Source organism: Topomyia yanbarensis, chromosome 2, assembly GCF_030247195.1.
Source record: "Topomyia yanbarensis strain Yona2022 chromosome 2, ASM3024719v1, whole genome shotgun sequence".
Taxonomy (NCBI): Eukaryota; Metazoa; Arthropoda; class Insecta; order Diptera; family Culicidae; genus Topomyia; species Topomyia yanbarensis.
In genome coordinates, this window is record NC_080671.1 from 9,485,899 (window position 1) to 9,508,915 (window position 23,017).

The following is a 23,017-nucleotide window of genomic DNA, read 5'->3' on the forward strand; positions in this document are numbered from 1 at the left end:
AAATGACCATTACGCCAAATAACCGTTTTGCAAAATGACTTTATGCCAATTGACCCAGACCCATATTTTAATATTAGTCAACAAAGCTAGCAGTAATAGGACTGATTTCTTGAAGTGTGACCATGCAATGTGAGTAGTACAGTTAATCCTTAAAAAGTAATGTATTAAAAAATCGAAATTTATAAAATGCAACCCTTCTATATTTCTGCTGTTACCTAAGGATCTCGACAATATGGAAAAAAATAATTACAGTATGTTTTATGTAATTATTTTTTGTTCTGATTTTTCAAAATTCTCTTGGTCAAGTCTCCCCGTAGTGGGACGACTTGACTAAAAAAAAAGATTACAGAAAAACTTTTATAATTTTTGAAAAATTAAATTAATAATTCTACAAAAAATCATGAACACGCACAATAACTTTGCACATTATATCACAATGACTTTTGAGGAATTGAAGGGTTTTTTAGAGATTTATACAGGTTTAACTGAAAACCTGGTCAAGTCTCCCCATGTTCCGCTACTGATGGACTTTTCTTTCATTGCTGATAAATTAACTATTTGCACTACTAGCATAGATACGATAACTTACTTTTTTATTTATAAGTATATGCATCCAAAAGCTTGGTTTACTCCGAATATTGCACTTATAACTACAAAGACACAGTACAACAAAACTTTCCAGCTTTTCAAAGAGTATAATGTTAATATATAGTATTTGTATTGATTAGTTTAAATATTTCCTCGCAAAAAAGTAATAATGACCATCCATATTTCATAAACCGTTCGTAACAACTAATTATTGTTGAATAACGAGAAACACACTTGTAAAAAGTATGATTTTCATGTCGAATCAAATCATCAGGAAACTATTGTCCATACCTTTTTTTCGACACAATCCGTTCAGACAACTGCCTTTCCCATGCTCGCATTGCTATACTAATTTTGAACCAATTATTATTTTATTTCTCCCCGATGGATTTAAAAATCAGTCTTTTTCTCATACCACTATCGATCTCTACACAATACTCCGTGTATATTAAATTCTGGCTCTTGATATATACCAAAAAATGCATTCTTGTAAGACATCGATGAGGTATACTGGGTAGTGTTTCTCGTGTGATGCGCACAGGCAGATTACTATTTTCCAGAGTTGATTACATACAGTTAACTAAAATCAGTGTACTGTACTGTATGGTATATGTTATGAAATAAACTTAGGATGCTAGGAGACTGTTCAGCTTGAAGCCATCATAGTTGCATTTGAAATATGTATGTGAAATATGAGGCCACAAATCATATAAATATCTAGCCAAAAACGCTAGAACCGAAGAACTCATTTTCCATCGCTATCCTGTGAGTTCTGGCGAGACAAATTACGACGGCCGTGTACGTGATGATGATGATTGTGCGAAGCCAGTTCAGTGTTAGTTGGACTTCCGGCGGGTGACGTTTCAGGGCCGCATTCTCGCTCTTCTTGATCTTCCTCGACGTCCTCGGAAATGCTCTCGCTGGTTATGCGCTGACCTCGTTTGCGCATGTATGCTCCAAGGGGTCGTTTTTTCTGCTCCTTGCAGAACGGGCACGGTTCCTTCGAGGATTTGTTCTTGGATTTTTCTGTAAAGAAAGGAGAGGAGTCATGGGAATTATTAAAATTTGTTTTTGATAATTGATTTAAAAGGTTAGTCTCATCAAGACACTTTGTATCGTAGTGTTGGAAGCAACCCCGAAAATTTTAATCTAAGATATAGGCTACATTATGAGTGAAAAATTACATTCGGTATCATTAGTCCCTTGTCAAATCCGAATGAGAGATTAGTGAATAGAAGATTAACAGATGACGGTTCGAAATGATCTAAAATGTACTGGAAGTGGATTAAGCGTATGGACTGCACTTCAAACCTTAACCTGAATTGAGTATCAATTTTCTGGGCTTGCAGAAGTGATCAACTACGTGAGTTCGCATGTCAGGATTATTATATCCAAAAATCGTATTATACGCCTTTAAATTTCCTGTGCAATTTCTTGGGTTGTTACGGTCGCGCGGACTCTAACCGCTGGAAACACTAATCCCTTAATGGAACGAGCTATGATTATTAAAATTAATTTGAGACTCCGTTATGCCACTTTGTAACTATTTAGGGTTATTACGAATAACATGGACAAGGTTCTAGTTATGATTTTTGAGACAAAAATTCTATTAAAAGTGTTGAAAAATGGATGTAAGTATACGGGTGCATCCATCGTTCTGCATTTTCTTTTCATTTGGATTCAACTATTTAAAATTGATGCGCTGTTTTTTACGGGTGAAGTGACCGTAGTGGTCGGTTAGAAGCTTTCGACAGGCATCCGTACACAAAGCTTTTATTTTGAAATTCTGGGCAAAAATGTTTAACAAGATTGGTGTTTTCTCGAACTGTCACGTAACGGAGAAAGGAGCAAATTAATTCTTTAGTGAAGTTACGACATAGCCCGGTACAAGGATCGTAAAGTTGTCTGTTTCCCGGAAGGGGCACTCAAGGCGTCAGACGTTGTTGTGGTCAACAAACTCTGTGATGTACAGTTCGAAATATGCGCATTCGAAAAGGCTACAGAGTCGAATCGTAAAGCGAAAAGTACGGCTAAATGCGGATCAGATGCTGACCAAATCAAACGGACGCATTCTTATGGACGATGAAACGTGTGCCAAATTGGATTTCAAACAGCTTCTGGGACATGGTACCACTGTTGTTCTTGCCACAGGGACATATTCCTTGTCAAATCATATTTTTTCGCGAACCTATCCGCAAAAAGTTTAGGCCACGCTTTAAATCGGCTATCGCATAGGTTACATCGTAAATCAAAACACATCCATCGACTTCATCAGCACCTGGTCGAACAGCTTACGGGTCTGGATTCAGGCCACTGTTTGTTGCTCGACGTTTCAGATAGGGTCTTCATTTGCTCGATAAAATTCGCAATCTTCTCGAAAACTGATTCGCCACAGTATAACCTTCGAGGCTTTGCTAGGTACATATTTGAAAAAAAAAAAAATTTCATCAAAATCGGCGCACAATAACTTCAGTAACAGCTATTTATAACCTCTATAACATTCATAAGTGGAAGTTGATTAAGGCTGAATATGTAATCCACGTGTATGCACAATCCAAGCAACTGTAGTCAAGTTAGTTTACATTTAACCATGAATTTATTAAAAAGACTGCAATCATTACTAGTAACTTTTGTGGAATCTGATCCAAGTTTTTCATATTCATTGATCGGGATTTGGACTCACAATATGTTTAATATAGAGCCGCCTTTAAAATTTTTGGAAGAAATAGGAGGGAAAAATTTTGAACGTTAGTGGCTTTCATTGTATTGATCGAAATTATATTATATTTGCGCTAATCAGTTGACCAATTTTATATTAAAATTTCGAAGTACGACTTCTATGCGTAACGCTAAAACTGTGACACGAAAACCCTAAAATTTGATAATCTATTTTAGGCTGAACCGTCTATATGGTGCATCTAATCGAATTTGTAGAAGTTATAAAAGTTCCGCTCACATTTTTCTACTAAGTGCTTCATTCATCGTTTGTTAGTCGAATGAGAAGCACGTGGGTGGACGGTTTGACGTACCCATATATTGATGCGCTGTGCATATTATATTTGTTAATCAGCCTTATTCTGCATTATAACGGATGATGTGCTTTCTTAAATTACATTCGTTATTACATCAATTACAATGTTTTATCGGCAATATTTTGGATTGCAATATTTCAAAATAACTCTGAAAGTTTAGCAATATTTCTGAGTAATTTAGCAAGGTTTGTATAAATTAGTTATGGAACAACTTAGTGACACTAACTTAGTGACAGGACTAAGCTAGCGTCGGATTGACGCTAGCTCCAAAAAACGGAGACAATTTATGTTCCTGAGCAAACCTATAGTCAAGCGTTATGGCCCGCAAGAAAAGAAGATCATTTTAAGCTGATGAGAACTAATGAAATCGAAACATTTGGTTTAGCTTAACAAGCCAATGCAAGATAAACTATTCTATATTTCACCTTAGTGGAGACTAGGGTATTGCATTTTTTTTTTTGAATTCTCAAAGGCCCCCTCTCATATTGTGACAAATGTCAAAGTAAGCTCAGATGCCAAATTTCACATCATTTGGACAATTCTAAACCCCCGCCCACTTCGCTTGAAATTTTTTAAATTGGTGCTATGAGAAAATGTGGAGGAAAAATGTATTAAATGCTATAACTTTTGAAGTAACAATCAGAAAATTATATTTATACCATATTCCTGTTTCTGTAAAAATACGGAAAAGTGGGGTACTGGGTCATTTTGACCTCAAAATTCCCTATGTATTTAATTTTTCTGCTCTGTTGTGCAAACCATACATATTTTGCAGTTTTTCTAATGTGAAAAAATCTCAGAAATCGAACGGAACCTTTATCCGAATACGAGAAGTTGCGGTTATAGGGCCTTTTGTCATTTATATATAATTTTATCATTTTCTCGTGCATATATCTCTATTATTCTTCATACAATTTTAATAAATTGTACCTCGTTCATCGTGGAAAATTCTTAGAAATACAACAAAAATAGATTCACTTGCGTTAAAATTCAAAAACATCAAATTTTTTGACATTAACTCTACAAACCACATTTTTTTCATTAAATGTCTTAATACCTCAACTTCCCCTATTTTTCCAGGTATGAAACTTTTCTCATGTGATTTCTAAGCGCATTTTTCACTATAAATAGTAAATTAAATAAGCATTTTATTGTTAAATGGAGTTAATATGTGCGATTTTATGATAAAAATGTGAAATCGAGACTATATGTCAGATAATTTGATGTTTCTGAATTTTACCGGTAACGAAACTATTTTTATTTTGTTCCTAAGGATTTTACGCGTTGAACAAGGTACAATTTATGAAAATTGAATGAAGAATAATAGTGATATATGCACGAGAAAATGATAAAATTCAATATAAATGAAAAAGGCCCTATAACCCTCACTTCTCGTATTCGGAAAAAGCTCTAAAAGGTTCCGTTCGATTTCTGAGATTTTTTCACATTAGAAAAACTGCAAAATATGTATAGTTTGCACAACAGAACAGAAAAATTAAAAAATAGGGGATTTTGGGGTCAAAATGACGCAGTACCCCACTTTCCCGTATTTTTATATAAACAGGGATATACCCATTCCAATACTAAGGTTATTTCCTTTAAAAAGAGGTATAGATTGTAATTTTCTGATTGTTACTTCAAAAGTTATAGCACTTAATATATTTTTCCCATAGCACCAATTTCAAGAGGAGTGGGCGGGGGTCTAGAATTGTCCAAATGATGTGAAATTTGGCATCTGAGCTTACTTTGACATTTGACTCCACTAAGGAGAAATGTATATCATAGTGAAGGTTTGTACAGCCTATTAATAAAAGATGCAGGCGGACAATACATGACAATTTGCCCAGAATATTTGAATAAAAAACGCTGCAAGTTTTGAATATGTACAGGCAATATTTATTTACTTTGAGATCCACGCAAAACCTCGCGAGGATTTGGCGCGTTATTATTCTGTTGTTTTCCGTGATAATCCTGTATAATAGAAAAGATGGATTTGCGTTTCATCTTCCACTCGTCAGTAACTAACACCAACATGGGGGCAGTTAGACGATTAATCAATACGGACACCAAATTGGTTCCAGTTAGACACTACATCAGAAGTTTGCAGAATGTATGTGAACGTCCAAAGCAATACGCTGACGAGAAAGTGAAAACGAACTCTCGCTTTTTACGTGAGATCCAAACGTCTGAAACTATGCAAATATAATGATATGACATATTCATCTGACCAGGTTTGAGGAAACAGACATAATTACACCACTAAGTAGATTATAATTATAATTTTCGAATATCAGCATAATCAAGCACGTTACAAGTTTTTTTTTTGCACAACGCATGTCAAAGTTCATTCTGTCTTATCTAATCTAAACGTCTTGTTTCTGGGTGCCGATTCGCAAAACTGCTCAATAGTAAAAATAGACGTGCTTATTCAGATAAAGAATACGATTACTGCTCATTTTTATTACACTGTATGCAAGAGGGAAATGTGAACTTTCATCAAATATATTATTCTGGTGTGACACGATTACTATAGATATCATTCAGAAAATTGAGATATCCACAGGGCACATATATGAACGGCCCCTTAGTGTATACTAATATTTCCCGTAACCCCAACATCGTTTAGAATTATATTGAACAATTTTACTTAGTTAATATAGTGACAAACATTGAGGTATCCCGATCACATAATTTTAACAAAATAATTTATAAACAAGACCTGATATAAGGCATAATTATTTACATGTATAACATTCAGTTACTCGAAACATCTGATGTGTGCATACCATTCATTGCCAGAAGTTTGATACTAACCATTTGAATGGCATATATTGCCAAAGACATCAAATGTGTCTCATTCTATTATAAAATTAAGTTGATTACATAAAAAATCAAAGATTAATTTATTATAGGACATTTCGGAAAAGAAGCTTTCAAATAATTGATATTTCAGTGCATTTTTGAAATACGCATTTGAAGTCGAATATTTGTGGAAATTTTTCCACATGAATCTCACACATGATAATAATCAAAACTCAAAACAACCGGTAACAAGTAACGTATGATAACAGTATTTGGTCAGTTTCTTGAGGTGTTGTTAGATTCGTTATCACAAACCGTGTAACATAACACACCCGTAAAATTTATTTTGCCGCTATTGTACCAACTTTATCAGGTCCATACTTCAAGTACATGCGCTGTCGCATAAGCGTCACAAGAGGTAGTATTGCCTATTTATGGTGGACCTTGTAGGGGTTTGTACTGGTTGAAGTTTCCAATTTGCACCGAGCTTCACAACAAAAATTTTTGAGCAATATGGCTTTTCGATTTTATAAAACATTTAATTTGTCCCGAAATTAGACTTTCTAAAGGGGGTGGGCGTAGCGTAGTTGGTAAATCGATTGCCTTGTACGCAGCGCACCATTTTTCTAACCCGAAGAGGCGAATAACCTTAAGGTTAAAACCTCTATAATCGAAATAAAAAAAGGCTTTCTAAACTGCTCCAATTGTAAATGATTCCTCCCCCATATTTATGCGCAACGCTATACCCTTATCCCTTTTTTCCGTTCTTGACATACTGCGGTTTTGCGCAGACCCAGACAATTGTACAAATATTTTCACATACTTTTATTGTGTTGTTCTATTCGCATAAACTGATTAAAAGTGTCCCCTTATCAAATATCAGTTCGACGAAATAGCACCACCGTCTTCTATTTAGAGCCTGTTATACCAGCGGTGGTTGCGACTGAATAAAAGTTGGCCACATTCTGTCACACTACAAAGAAACGATCGGTCTGATTATTTTTATCTTATCGCTCAATTTAGCTAGAACCGTTTCAGTTTAAATTGCATTGTTCAGGTGGTGGGCTTTTCAGTGTAAGATAAGCAAGTAAGGTCGATTGCGTGGTTGGGACGTGTCACGTAGTCCTGCTGGGGTTGACCGCGGCGATAATCGATTACGATCATTGTTTGTTGGGTCCGAAGTCGGGTGGAATCTTTATTATTCGGTTAGATAGGGTCGAAGGTTTTGATGGATTGTTTTCTGGTCTGTTCGAAGAAGCTCACACTCAGAACCTCATTAGCCTTGTAGTCCCCGAACACCATGTCTATTAGAGTGGCTCGCGGTTGTATGGGAAAACTTTAAAATGATTTCAACTAGCGGGCACAGCACTTTTTGAGTTTCTTTTGTGGTCCCAAATGCCTGTGCAAAATTTGGTAGCGGTTGGTTGCTTCCCGGGTTTGCGCAAAGTTTGTATAGGATTTTATATGGGAAAAATCAATTATTTTGCATTTACGTTGATAAAGATCGCTATTTCACTGAATATGAAAACCCAGCTTTATCAAACTATAGTTCAAACCTTGTTTGACAACTTTGTCGCAGACGGTAACTAACTACGAGTTTTCAAAAAATAGTTATAACGGTTTTAAAACTTATGGTTCAATCCAAATGCAGAAATTTATTATTTTTTCCAACACTGCAGTGCACCACCGACATCGATATTTAAAACTTAAATAAATGAGAATATATTCATCGCAGAGACTTGTTACCTATGAATGAAATGTTCAGAACGCTTTGTGCGAAAAATGTCATGAAAGTTTGAATTTACGTAAAGACATAAAGTAATGATTTCGTTACATCAAACTTATAGTATTTTGGTAGTACATATTCAGTGAAATAAAGAAGTATGAGTTTATAAAAATATATTGATACTTGGCGGAGTTATGGCTTTTTCCCCGAAGCCCTTTTTTATTTAAGAGGTTTGCGGTGATCACGATTGAAGGCAAATAGATGATCTAAATCCCAAAACTCAACTAATTCCATTATTATATGAGTGTTCCTTGTACCTTAACGATTAGTTGAATTATTGTTTTAAGCTCTAAAAATTGTATTAAAAAATTCTCATCCTGCAAAATAAAAATTTATGCCTAAAAAATAAAACGTTAAGGTGCGAGAAAAATTAATTACGATCAATTGAAAAACAAATTGAAGAAAATCGGTTGAGTGGTGTTCGGCAATCGTGATCACGGAAAAACCATTTTTAATCGAGTTTAAAATTTCAAGTTACCACTGCTCCTAGTAGACGAAGCGCGCTTGAAAGCGCTGTAACTTTCTATCTATTTCTCGGATTTCTATAAAAATTTGGCAAAAAATATTCTCAAGGACTTTCAAAAAAAGAAATAAAAAAATCGATTTTTTGAAAAATAAAAAGGTATCCCGAGCAAACGAAAAGCCCATAAAAACCCCATGTCTAACAATTTTCTCGTATGCGTACGTACATACTGCATTTCATTGTAATATTATTTCGATGTTAATTGAAGTAAAATAATTGTCCAATTTGTACTCCTTAGTGTTAATAGAAATTAGGCATTTTCCTCACCACTATTTAATAAAACATTAACTTAAGCATAACATTATGTCGATATGAACGCAAAAACAGAATAGAAACGATATATCGTCTCGGAACAAGACTCGTATACAATGTAAGACGAAGTCAAAAGGCGCTGATGAAAGATAAACACAATACAAATAAAGACGGAGGTCGGGTTCGGAGCGAGTACGTGACTCAACGCACGTGGTACGGTCCGAAGAGATCTATTTCATTGCCAGCGAAGTGCAATCTCTTGCATGACATCTTTTTGGTATGTAGTTGCTTTTGCGTAACAAAGATTTTTTCCGATGCTCCGGATGATCGAATTGATAATGAGAAAATAGTTGCTTGCTATGTACGGATACATATTTAACCCTGTACTATCTGATTTATTGCTCTCGTGGAGAAGTTATTTTTGGTTGTTTTTGTCATACGAAACCCGAAAAACAATGGAAATTTATGAAAGTTGCTGATTTGTCATATCAGTATTCCACCTAAAAGCAGCCAACTTGCCGACCCTTTTTTCGGGGAAACCATCCTTTTTCGCAATTATTGTATTACCAAGGGGTATTTCATTGCTTAATACTCGAATACCTGGCGTTCGAAAAGGGGTGATCCACATTTTTTTCCGAAAACGATTTTTTTTGTATTTTTTATTACTGAAAGTAATCCAGCCATGACACTATTTGAATAATTTGAAAATTATTTTTAGATCGTTTTATTTGCGAATTAGCGCATCACGAAAATGTTGTACAATTGATTTGTAGATTGGTTCTTGAGATATCATTTTAAAGAATTGAATTTGTTGAAATCCCTTGTTGTTTATACTCTACATCAATGATATCAAGAACTGTCTAAGCACTAGAACGTTAAAATTATTGTTAGATGACTCCACATTATATTGGGCTGGCGATGAAATGAGTGTAACAAATGTGCTACATAACCTGTAGCTTGACTTTACACGTGATTTGAAATTAACACGATTTTCATTTAAATAAAACATAATTTTACATGCACCATCAAATGTCATGTAAATGAAAAAATCGTTCAGTAGTGCAAATTTCTATATCGCTTGGATAAGATTTAATCTTCTGCCATAATATTGACTGAGATATACTGTAGCTTCGTGCTATGAGTGACATGATTTTTATTTATGTTAATTTGAATGAAAATTGTATTAGATTAAGTTTTATGTCAACATTTATTGAATTAAAGTGTTTCTAAATATAACTTCGTGTTCTTAAATGACGGCTCGGTGCATACAACGTTATTAGCGAAAGCAATAAAGCAGATTGTACGCGTTGGGAAATAAAGTTCGTAATTGGATAAATCATCACAAATTCGTTAAGCGTTTGTATGTTTAATGACCATGCTACGTGCCTCATATGATGGAGGAGGTAATGTGGTCTAATTTATTTTACGAAGTACATATAAGAGAAATTATTTTTGGACTGATTCAATGCGTTCTTCATGCAGTATGATGCATGGACTGTATACTACGCTGCAATATCCCAGTATTGGTCTGACGTATGTTTTCAAAATTATAGCTGAAGCGTTTAATAAAGCCCTGCATACTATTAGCTTTATTTATTTCAATGTTCCCCAAATGTGAGCTTGGAGTCTAAGATTACGCTTAAATTTCGTATAATTTTACGTTTCTCTGCAAGTTGGTTTGCTAAATATATAGGAATCCGATTTTCTGGTGAACGATCGGGAATTCTCCCTATTATTTTGAAGAAAAGTGAGCGAATTTTATAGTAAAATATGAGATTTTTCGGTTTTCATGAAACCATTTTCCGAAACTCGCCGCGTCGCTTCTTGACGTGGAAACGGTTGAAAGTCTACTCTTGGAACGCTCGTATGTGTGGCTCTGCGTGACTGAAAATATTGTTCGCAAAACAAAATAACTTTTGGTTTGAGCTCTTTACACCAGACACCCTCCTATAAAGAAATATGTGAGGATAACGCCAGAAGTAACTTGAATTGGTTCAGAAAGTACAAATGGACAATTTGTTAGCGTTTCATTAAATATGATTTCAACCATTCTCTAAATCTTGGTTTCATTTCCGATTTTGAGCCAGATTTAGATTGGTACTAAATAGGAAGATTTCCATATTTTGCATCTGTCATTCTGCCGTGAATAGTGCTTTGCGAGATCGAGATAAATAAAGATATAGAATAATATGAGAATAATGTTAAAAACAATAGCGTTCAATTTTATATGCACAGTAAAAGTTGTCCTTATTCACGTGCATTTGATAATTTACTGAAGTAGAAAAATATATAGCCATATTGTGGAAAACATCAGTCGCATCATACACGGCATGCGGTAATAAAATCGTTCAATAAATTGGTCGACGCAGAATGTTACACCGCTTAAAACCAATATCAACAATCGAACATAAAAACGGCAAACATGAGATCACCACGTAGGCCACCGACGACGCAATTGAAAGGCAACTACATGAGCTTCCGAAGATTATAGTAATCATATTATGTCACAGATGAGGGATTTCATGATTTTCTCTGGCAAGTGCAATATTTTGATACAAAAGCAATTTTTCAAAAGGACGTTGACGTTTCTACGTGCATTACTTTTATTTTTTTTGTGCACGAGTGCTGTATTTTAAATAGTAAAACTATCTGAGAACGAGTTACAGTAAATGCATACTTCTGACCGAAAAATACATGCGCTGAAAAAGTTGTCATTTTTCACAAAACCAAAAATTATTTTTAAAATATAAATTGCAAAAAAACATATTTTCATATTTTGGCAACAAAAAACTAAAGAGGAAAAAATATTTTGAATGTGATTGTAAGATGGAGAACTTATCGGTATAAAATTTCTCTAACGATTACTTTACACATGTTTTCAAATTTCATACTAATTTACATACAAAACTGTAATTTGGTTGCAGAATAATCAAAATGCATTTGACGAAAATATGCCAAAATGCAATAGTTATCGGGATATTTGGAATTTTGCTCCAACAAAAACAATTAATTGGTGTAATTATGCACTTTTTGAAAGTTTTGCAAAGTACACAAATTTCCTGTAACTTTCCCTTTGACATCAAGGCGAATATTGCAAACTGTTTGAAAGCTACATGTTTTAAATGGTACCTGTTACCAAAATGTTGCTCAACCATAGGGTCTGATGATTAAACTATATAGTTGAATCATATTTTGGTTGTCTTCATGTAGCTTTCAAATATTTTACAATATCGCCTTGATGTCAAAGGAACAGTTACAAGAAATTTTATGGGCCTTTCGAAAAACCTATTGTTGTTGATGGAGAAAGGTAAATAACGTATGAAAAGGTCGTAATTAAACAGATTAATTGTGTTGTTAAAACATAAGTCAAAATATCTCGATAACTACTACATTTCAGACAATTTTTGTCATGAGCATTGTGATTTTCAATTGCATTTATAAAGGGCGAACACGAAATTATTGCGACACCGAAAATGTCATGCCAATTTTCTTATAATGTTTAAAATCAAACCAAATTTTTAGGGTAGTTTTATACATATATTTACTTCCAAAATCAAAAGAAAAGTTAATTGATGGAGCTTTGAGTGTAAAATTGACCGCATTTTCGCTTGATGCCCTCCATCAAAGTCTTTACAGTGTCATCCGGTACCAGTTTCTCAGTTTTTTTTTCCATTTTCTTAACATGTCCTTCTCGTCTTTGATGGTCTTCTTGCTCTTCCGAAGTTCCCGCTTCATCATTGCCCAGTACTGCTCCACCGGGCGCAGCTCCGGACAGTTTGGCGGATTCATGTCCTTTGGAACAAAATGGACAGAATTGGCCTCATACCACTCCAGGACACTTTTAGAATAGTCGCATGATGCCAAATCTGGCCAAAATAACGGAGCTTCGTCGTGCTGCTGCAAGAACGGCAAAAAGCGCTTCTCGAGGCACTTAGATTTGTAGATCTCGCCATTTACTGTGCCCTTTGTCACGAAAGGCTCACTCCTCAGTCTGCAAGAGCAGATGGCCTGCCAAATGAGATATTTGGAGGCGAACTTCGACATTTTCTTCTTCTTAAATTTGTCGTCCACATAGAACTTGCTCTTGCCGGTGAAAAACTCCAACCCCGGAATTTACTTAAAATCGGCTTTATATACGTAAATTCGTCGTCCATCACACAGCAGCCATATTTTGTCAGCATCTTCTCGTAGAGCTTCCGTGCCCGAGTTTTAGCCGTCGATTGTTGCCGCTCATCGCAGTTTGGGAAGTTCTGTACCTTGTATGTATGTAGTCCAGCTCTCTTCTTTGCATTCTGGACGTAACTCTGCGACATGCCGATCTTTTTAGCCAAATCACGGCTTGAGACGTTGGGATTTGCTTTAATCATCCGCTTCACCTTTTCCTCCGTCTTTTTGTTCTCCGGTCCCGGTTTTCTTCCAGCTCCTTTGCCGTGGTTCAACGTCAACCGCTCCTGGAACCGCTTCAACACTCTGGAGACGGTTGAATGGTGAATGTTCAACATTTTTCCCAACTGCCGATGCGACAGGTCAGGAAATTTCAGGTGTTTGGAAAGAATTTGTTCTCTCGACTCGCGTTGGTTCACCTCCATTTTCGTTGAATCGAAAAACACGACTTCGAGTTTGACAGCATGTAAACAGTACACATCAATGACTCTCGGCATGATACTGTACCTTGATGTGGTCCGGGGGCTTTTCCACCAAAGCAGTATTACAGTGATTATATCACAGAAACTTGGGATACGATTGATTTCTTTTTAGTTAAGCTACATTGTGATCAATTTTAGTACTTAACTTGGCGACCTTTATTATCCACTGCCATGGTCAAATAATATACAATGTGGGTTTAGGGCCCAATTCTCTCTGCAAGCAAATTTCTTATTCTCTCATATACACTATCAATCTCATTCCAAACGTAAAAACGTGGCCTACACGATAACACAAACCTGGTCACAAATACGAACGCCCGCGATCTCGCCAATATTCAAACACCTCGATTGATTGGGTGAACGTTGGAACCTAAGAACCTAAGCTCACGCAATCATGAATCGGTCACCTCCAGAAGTCTCCGCCCTTGATCCTAGCAGCCCAAATTCATGCCTTTAGTTGGACCAATAGAAATAAAACTAGACAAGACGTCCACGCGCGATCATTGAAGAATACGCGAACATGCGAATGGCCACACGCTTATAAAAATAATGTGTCCACGAGAAGTTACATACATACTAGCACACGCGACAAAAACGTCCACACACAAACGCTCGAGTCCTTCGCGATCATCCACGCACGACCACACACACGATCTCATAAAAAGTATAACACCCCGGTGACTAAGTGAATGGTTTAGCACTTATAAATTAACAATCCCGGTCTCGAGAGTGAACCTCCAAATGCCCGTGTTCACGCGATCATGAATCGGTTTCGTCCGAAATCCCCTATTCTCGGCCCTAGTAGCATAAGTCCAATGCTTTCAGGTGGACCAATCAAAAATATAATGCTCATATCCACTAAACTACATAAAATCGAATGTATACATACAAAGTCACATACACGCGACAAACAAATATAAAAATGCTTGAGCCCTTCGCGACCATCCACGCAACCTATACTCGCACTCTTCCAGACATTATAACATCCCGGTGATAATATGAACGTCTCAGCACTTGTAATCACTCAAACGCAGTCTCAAGCGTAAACCTACAGTCCCCCGCACTCGCGCATTCATGAATCGTTCACGTCCGGAAGTCTCTATCCTCCATCCCAGAAGTCTAGGTCCACGCCTTAATTGAATCAAATAACTCCACAGCTCCAGTAGGACAACTCTCGAAAAAAATCGGACTATTATTAATACTCAATAACAATACTAACTCTTCTCTTTATTTTATTTTTATTTATTTTCGGTCTCATGCGTTTTATTCTTGTGATGACCTTCTCGAGCTCATACATCCAAGAAGAGCAACGTTGCTGCCAACAATGATTCTTCTCTGCCATCAAACGTCGCCAGGTTTTAGAACAATGGATATGTATTCTCATACTCGATGGTATCAGATAAGTAGGAACGATCAACAAACTGCAAGTAGTATATTACACATTTCTTGTTTTGAAGTATAAAATATTCGTATTAAAATATTATTTACAGGCTCTACACATATCTCAACACACACAAATACACAAATGCTTGACAGGTGACTGGGCCAAGTGCATTCACTCGTAGGATCTATCATTTCGTTGATCGCCTCGATTCTACGAAACCAGTGCAGAAGTAAGCTGACATAAGCTAGTCTCATCTGGTGAATGCATGTAACCTGGAAACCCCAGACACGACAGGACGAGACTGACAGACTGGACTCGACGAGGCCTAGTTCAGAGTTTTCGGGCATTCTGCAATGCACGGTTAGTGACCTCAAAAAAGAAACATTCGGCATGTTATTTTTCCTTTTATTACTATATCTTAAGTTAGGTTCATACTCATACTCACTAACACAATCAATAGCATATTCTCCCATATACAATCACATCCAAAGCGCACAAACGCCCCTAACTTTCGCGATAACACAAACCTGGTCAAAAACGCGAATTTACATTACAATTTCAATCATCCACACACACCTACGCTCGCAATTTCGCCAACATTAAAAGACCCCCTTACTTAAGTGAACTTTTCAGCACCTATAACTTTACAACCGCGGTCTCAAGCATTAACCCACCACTCGCGCGATCATAGACCAGCTACGTTCGGAATTCTCTACTCCCCACTCATGCCTTCAGTTGGACCAATCAAGAATGATGCAATGAATGATGCATATTCACCAAACAACACGTTCCTCTACCATACACTAAAAATTAATTATCATATTCACGGTCCGCGCGCGATCGTTCAAGAATACACGTGAATATTCGAATGGCCACACGAATCTAAAATCGAATTTATGCACGCAAAGTTAGAGACACGCTAGCATTCAAATGCTCGAGCCTTTGGCGATCACACTATTACACAATTAGTAAACGCCCACGTTAACCCAGACAGATATGCATTCCTGGACTCGAACGCTAAAAACCACACCTTCCACGCATACACCACCCAGGACTGAACATTAGATTCATACACACAAAGCAACAAGTAATAATTGCAGGTATTCGTCTGGCAACCGGGGGAAGTACATCTCAAACGCAGAACTTATCATTTCAATGATGGCCTTGGATCTGCGTTGCCTGTGTTCAAGGCACCATAGCTTTGTCCGTCAGGTCAAGGATGTATGAAACCCGCTAGCCACCACCCTCGGCCCTAGCTGCCCATAAAGGGATAAAAAAAAATGATAATGTGGAAATTTGTTCTAAAATTAAAATTCTATCTACCGCTTTGTTGCTTATCCACTGTACAAACAGTAGAATATCGTGGCCCCCTGGTTGCGAATGGAAAATAATAAAATCACAAAAAAAGAGAATGGTCTTGCGGGTGAATACCATTGTGAATGACTAAATGAGATGACAAATTTCTCCTCACTGACAACGATTTTTCTCATCCGACTCTGAAGAGTCGATTCCCGTTCCATGAAAAGTGCATTTAAGCCTTTGATGTCCATATTTTGTCTAGTGTCTAGAGTCTATGCGTGAGAAAGAAGCTGGAGATTTTGAGGATTTCTGGAGGTTTGGAATGGGACGAAAAATGGATAAGCAAGTATCAGTCACTCGCGTAAGTAGGAGATGAGGAAGGAAATAGAAAAACTGGTATATTTTTCTACAGACATTCTAATTTATATATACAAAAATCAAATAAATACACTAAATACGCGTCGATTTTTTACCTCATGTAAGGAATCGAAAGTCTTATTGTAATGTTATAGTCCATTTGATACAAACATTACAGTAAGGCGGGGCTGGTTGATGGAACGATGACCTCGGAATCAACGTTGTCATCGGAAAGTCAATTGAGCTAACACCTACCGAAATCCTTAAACCAAGTTATTTGCATGGATATGTTAAAATACATGCAAACATCTTTTTTCTGTAAATCACTACCAGCTAGTGGGAGTTAGGATGGTTAACACACACACATACACACACATGTAAACAGTACACATCAATGAGAAAGTGTGCAAAATTTGGTTGATTTTTACCCAAAGGTAAAAAAGTTATGGCCTGTTGAATGTGTCGCAATAATTTCGTGTTCGCCCTTTAATCATAGTCAATAAGAAAATTATATTGAAGTAGACTTCTAACGTTTCGATATATGGACCCCGTTTCAAAAATTTCGGCCAGAATTTTATCCGAGTTTTTGAACATGAATATCTGCCGTTGTACTGAATGAAAAAATAAGATTTTTGAGCTATCTCATTGGAAATATGTACAACAATTTTGTGTCTAATTCCGTAGTATGTACAATTACTAGAAATAATGAAAATGGATTTTGTGAAAGCAGTAATTATCTACTCCATGATTGGCCCGTAAAATTCTACCAAGCAGCGAGCGTTGCTGGGACTGCCTCTTTGTTATCCAATGAAATGCGACACACATATAGTAGCAGAACACATGAAAAAATCGTCAATTTACTTTCTGACCTCGTAGTAAGCAAACGTTGTATGCTAGATCAAACTCTTTGGGCAATATGCGTATCCCATGACTGCCGCCAGCAATCATTCCAATGATGCACAGGCGCGCCAGTTTCATGCATACAATGATCACATACCACAGAAAAAGCAGAACGCTGTTTTCTTTGCGCTGGAGATGGGGTGGTTGGGCGTGAGAGACCCCGCTCTCTTGCTCTTTAAATTATGTGTGGCGTGTTCAGATAAATTCACCACGACCCGCGCTCCAGAGTGATCTGCGTTGTATAGACTTATCCAGCTGGGTTGGTATTGTCCCACTTTGACGTTTAAATTGAGAGGCAAGCAAGTCTTTCACACGACGAGTTGCGAGATCTCAGTGTGCGTATTTTAAACATCAGATATCTCAATACACTGGAGTATACATTGGAGTGCGCTTTTTGGTTCGTTTTCCGCCTGCAAGCTATAAGGGGCCCTTACACGCGCAATAAAAGTGTCATTACTAAGTAATGGTATTACTGAAATTGTATGGCAATTCCGTCATTTCTCACCTCACACGTTCATTAGAAAACCGGATGAAAAAAATCGATGTTTCGAGACAAAAAGATCGATTTTGAAAAATCGCATCGACTTCGCCCATTCCTAGGTGGTTACGTTGTGCGAAGGAAATTATGTTGGCTTATTGGATGCTGATGTTATAAGCTTCTGCTTATGAAATGATACGAATTGCTTTACGTATCATCGTATATGCTACTATAAACACAGTTTTCTAACGATCCGTAGAACCCGATTAATTGTATAATAGGTGTATGTGTAACTTTTTAGTGAGCTTCTTCATGATCCAAATACACTTAACAAGATTTTTTACATCTCTAAAACGATAAACATTTCCTTTTACCGATAAGTTCTCTATCATGCAATCATATTCAAAATGTTTCTTTGCGTTTTGAATTTTTATTGACCAAATAAAAAAATAAATAAAAAGGGTATTTTGCAATTTAAATTTTTAAAATAAAATTTTTGTTTTTGTAAAAAATGACTGTATATTTTTTTTATACAGAAGTATTCATTCCCTATAACTCGTTCTCAGATTATTTAGTTGCATAAAATACGGTAATCGAACTTTTTTTAAATGCCACATAGAGAAAATTTCACGCCTTTTTTTTAAATTGCTCTTGAGTCAAAGTCTTCCATGCTAGTGAAACTTGCAAAGTTTCATCAGAATCTAAGATGATTTTCAAGATTTTCGGACGGATATTTGTGGAATTCCTCAGGTGTTTTAATGGAGGAGTGAATAAGAGAATTTTCTTTCCTGATAGCAAACACGGCGTTCAGGTATTGCGTATACGTTTACCCAAACCTATTTCGTTGTTCATCTATGCTTCTACGGTTAGAAAACGCTGTGTAAGAATAAAAATTGAATTGCTACGTGACAGTTCTAAGAAACAAATTGCACCTACGGGACTCGATGTGCGAAAGCACCATGTTAACTACAACTGGTGCTAAACCACAGATGTAATCTTCAGCTAACCCAACCACAGTGAGTGAAGTCAGCAACAACTGTAATCAAATCGAAAATATCATCTTTACCAAATGCACTAATTAAGATTAGAGGACAATAAGCATCTATTGTCCCCAGGTCTTATTAACCATTCTAAACAAACTTCAGCAATCCAATGAATTACAATGAATTCAAATTTATATCTCGCAAAGGTTTTCACAAAAGGATAGAGCAACCGATCGTTAGCCACAAGATATCAGCAGTTATGCCAATGAACAGGGACTAAAGTTAAGAGGCGGGCATAGCGCAGTCAGGAAATAGATTGCCTTGTACGTAGCTCACCTGGGTTAGTTTCCCAACCTAATCCAAAAAAAATGAATGACTTTCGAGGAAAACAATTTCCACGTGTACTGGCAAATGCGTGTGCAAAACACAACGAAATCACAAAAGCATTCAATTTTAATGCATGGATTATTTTTTTCAAAGCAATAATCCAGCTACATTCCTATAAATCGAGCTTATAGCGCATATTTAACGACATGCGGGACCTTTTGCAATTGATTTTTTTAAGAATCACAGCTGGAATTTCTGTTTCAGCATGATTGAGTTAGTGAATAATATATAGTTTCAAATATATAAATATGCATCCTAAGGTGTCCATCTAAGTCATATTTCCTATATTAACAAATGAATGTACATTGCTGACTACAGATAAATCCATATTCATTTGGTCCGCAATCACTGATCTTGAATAATTATCTTATTGTGTTTGTATTGTTATGTGTTATTGGATACCTATACTGAGCACGATGGCTGTAAACAAGTTTTTAGTCCGCTGCGCATGTTGTTTTTGTAAAGCTGTCGAAATTGCAGTGAGTTCAACTTGTAAACAATTTTCGATTTGATTTTCGGTGCCTACTAATCAAGGATCCTCCTTTCCGAGGTTTTTCTACATTATTATCGCTCGTCATAGTTATATAATAAAAAAAACGAATTCTATCGAAAAAGACACGAGCCACAAAGTAAATAGGGTAATTTTCTTATTTTGAACATGTTATAATATTACTAGTTAGTTAGTCGATGGAAATACAATGGACGATTTTCGCGCCATTTTGATTCTTATACTGCCAATAGTATGTTTTAAGCGGAGAAACGAAAGAATGGCGAAAAATTCGTCCGTTGTAAATCAGTCGAGTAAATAATTAGTAATTTTATAACATGAAAGTTTAATAATGAAGTCGTATTTATCGAAAGAGAATTTAAACGAATAATATAGTTTCTGTTTTAGTACACTAATTAATAGCAGGCGCTCCCTCACAATTTCAAACGAACATAGTGAAAATAAATAACGCACCCTACGTTAATCTGAGACCGTACAAATATCCTGCTCGACAGTTCCTCTGTCATATCAAGCCAACTACGCAAAAACGCACCCGTTCTTTGCAAACAACAATCCGTCGCTATTAATAGAAATTCGCATGCTGCGAGATCGAGTGAGCGGGAATAAAGTATTATGTCCGGCAAATAAACGCCACCAAGGCAACACCAACACACACATTACATGCTGGTTGTCGGGAGGGAGACGTAATGAACCGTCTTCACGCGGTATTTTAGCTTCTCCAATAGAGTAAATAGCAAAACTTTTTTGGATAAATTTAATATTTGAATTAAATTAATTAATTATTTTTAAACCTAAAGCACTCGATTTCGACAATCAGACTCGAAGTAACCCCAGTAAACGGTAATCCTTTTCGAGAGTTTGCTGTTAAACTGCTACTCCTATCAAATGAGTAGTCTGGCCGCATTTAATCCCACGGCTTATGTATCATATTTCTAAAAAGACTGCAAGGAAATTTTTGTTTTCATTATATCGTACAAAACGGTGGATAAATTCTTTAGATGTTGGCTTAATTTTAACAAAGTTGTATTTCTAATTTTAGCGCTGCACGCTGCATCTTTGCAGTCTGCGTATTCAAAGAATTTAATTTTAAGAGGCGCCACGCAGTTCGTCTGTTTTAAATTAGTTAGAGTGGTTGGTAGGTGGCTTGTTCAGATAGTTTAATTTAACGACATCGCCATTTAAGCATTTCAAACAGGTCTCAAAGCTATTCCGAAAGATTGTGGTATTAGTCTTCATTTCAGTTTATCTTGACACCACTGGATGCAAAATCTTGGATAGCTTTAATCTTCTGGATAACAAACCAGTTTGGGTCTTTTATTAGTATTTTTGTCAACAACCTTAGCTAAGCTTTCCGGCGTAGCTTCTTCCTTTTCCTAAAACCTAGTTTTAAGAACTTCACTGATTTGCAATGATAACTTTCATTAACTTTTTTTGCAATGGCAATTAGAATAAAAAACAAGTTTGCATTATTTAAAAACTTTCGTTAAAAATAAAAATACAAAAACCGAAAAAATCTTTTAACCAATCAAATGAAAATAAGAAAAATAACTTGTGTTTGCCACCGTAGTCAAGTCTCAGCATAATCGCCACGAACAAGTTTGTACCGCGTAAAACTGAGAGTACATGTTATTTTGTTCACATGCCTTCGTAGACAACACATGGTCAGTCAATTTTAGAGCTAAAGCATTAGATAAATTAACACCGCTATGTGGGATTTCGAGCTCACTTGTAGTGAGGTAATGGAGAGGGAAGCTGACTTTCAATGTATATTGTTTTGTTGGACTTGTTTGCCTGTTGAGTTAATTCCTTCATAACAAGGTAGATAACTGGTACAGAATAATGTTTAACTATATCAAGCAAAAAAAAGAAAATCAATTGAATATCTTTGAGGCATTTTAATAGGCCGTCTTCATTAACCAACACAAACAGAACGTTTTATTACTTGGAGTCAAACTAACGAAATCCCACGCAAAGAGAGACAAATTTTGCGTTGTGTCGGAAACAAACATGTCGCGGGCCCCAAACCAATGAATGGGGTTGAATTTTGGAATTACCTTGTGCCATATTGTAGCTGCCATTCCGTTGCTGCTGCTGCTGCTGTTTGTGATGTGTACTCTTGGGGGGAGAGTTGAGCGGGTTCTCTAGTGTACCATAGGGGAACTTTTCATAGTCCCGGTACAACGGATTCCGGAAGGATCCGTAGTGCATACTGTCGCTTATGTAGTACACGTCCATTTTAGAGAAAAGCGTTTTGAGAGTTTCTATGCTACCGAATCGAAGCCAAATCGAGGCAGGATAAAGGGCTTTAGAACCCTATTCAATAGTCTACATGCACAAGGTTGAATGAACGAACCTAGGTTGGGTTCTTAAGCAGTTAGTTTGAAGGATTTCTATTGTAGTGCTTCACTTTTGAATGAAATATCGTGTTGCTCTTGCAATATTTACGACTATCACTACTAGAGTTAATCACTGCTGCCGTAAAGCCAACATGTTTATTAACAAAAGCACTACTATTCGAATATCTTCGCTAGCTTCTTATCACTTTCCACATATGCATCAACCACTTTCCGTATGGTTATTTTCCGAAACAAATGAACAATTTCCGATATGATCTCACAGGCTTGAAAATGCTGCACGGCAAGCAAAAACATACAGCGCTTCACAGAGTTTGCAAGGTTCGACCAACTCTATTGAGACGATGTTTGAAAGTGAGTTGCGAGATATAGAGGCACGTAAAAACTTTGCCAACTGGCTTGGTGTAAGCGTACCTACCTATATAACATGCTGCTCGGTGTGTGCCGCCGCCAAGCGCGCGCTCGCTCTCTGTTTTGTATAAAGCCGTAATTCAACAGTAGTAACATGAGGGGGATCGAACTCTCCCATCGAGTAGCTGCGCCGTAGATATGGCTGGGCTGCCCCATGAAGGTAAACGCTCACCAGCGCTCCACTCCGCGTGTGTGTGGTTGAGAAAGAGAACACAGGTTTGCTTTGATGGAACTTGATACGAAAGAAGCAGTCTCGATTACAATGTAGCATTACCCGATCGGAAGATCATAACAACATGCTAGGAAAACTATTTCCTCCGTTGTAAC

General features: G+C 36.7%; 2 protein-coding genes across 2 annotated transcripts in view; one reads left to right on the forward strand and one right to left on the reverse strand.

Moving 5' to 3' along the window:
• LOC131678552 (kinesin-like protein KIF14) overlaps window positions 1–23,017 on the forward strand; it is a 61,387-nt gene that overhangs the window by 5,292 nt on the left and 33,078 nt on the right. The window lies entirely within an intron of this gene.
• LOC131678554 (uncharacterized) lies at window positions 577–22,680 on the reverse strand. Its single transcript, XM_058958768.1, has 2 exons — window positions 21,980–22,680; window positions 577–1,614 (listed from the first exon to the last, which is right to left on the reverse strand). The coding sequence occupies exons 1-2, from the start codon at window positions 22,158–22,160 to the stop codon at window positions 1,334–1,336; spliced, it is 462 nt and encodes a 153-aa protein (XP_058814751.1). The 5' UTR covers window positions 22,161–22,680; the 3' UTR covers window positions 577–1,333.

Excerpts from the sequence above, each read along its gene's own strand:
- LOC131678554 (XM_058958768.1), bottom strand. The coding sequence starts at position 22,160 with ATGGACGTGTACTACATAAGCGACAGTATGCACTACGGATCCTTCCGG. Across the intron at positions 1,615-21,979 it reads CAGCTACAATATGGCACAAG|AAAAATCCAAGAACAAATCC; the intron begins GTAATTCCAAAA and ends CTTTCTTTACAG.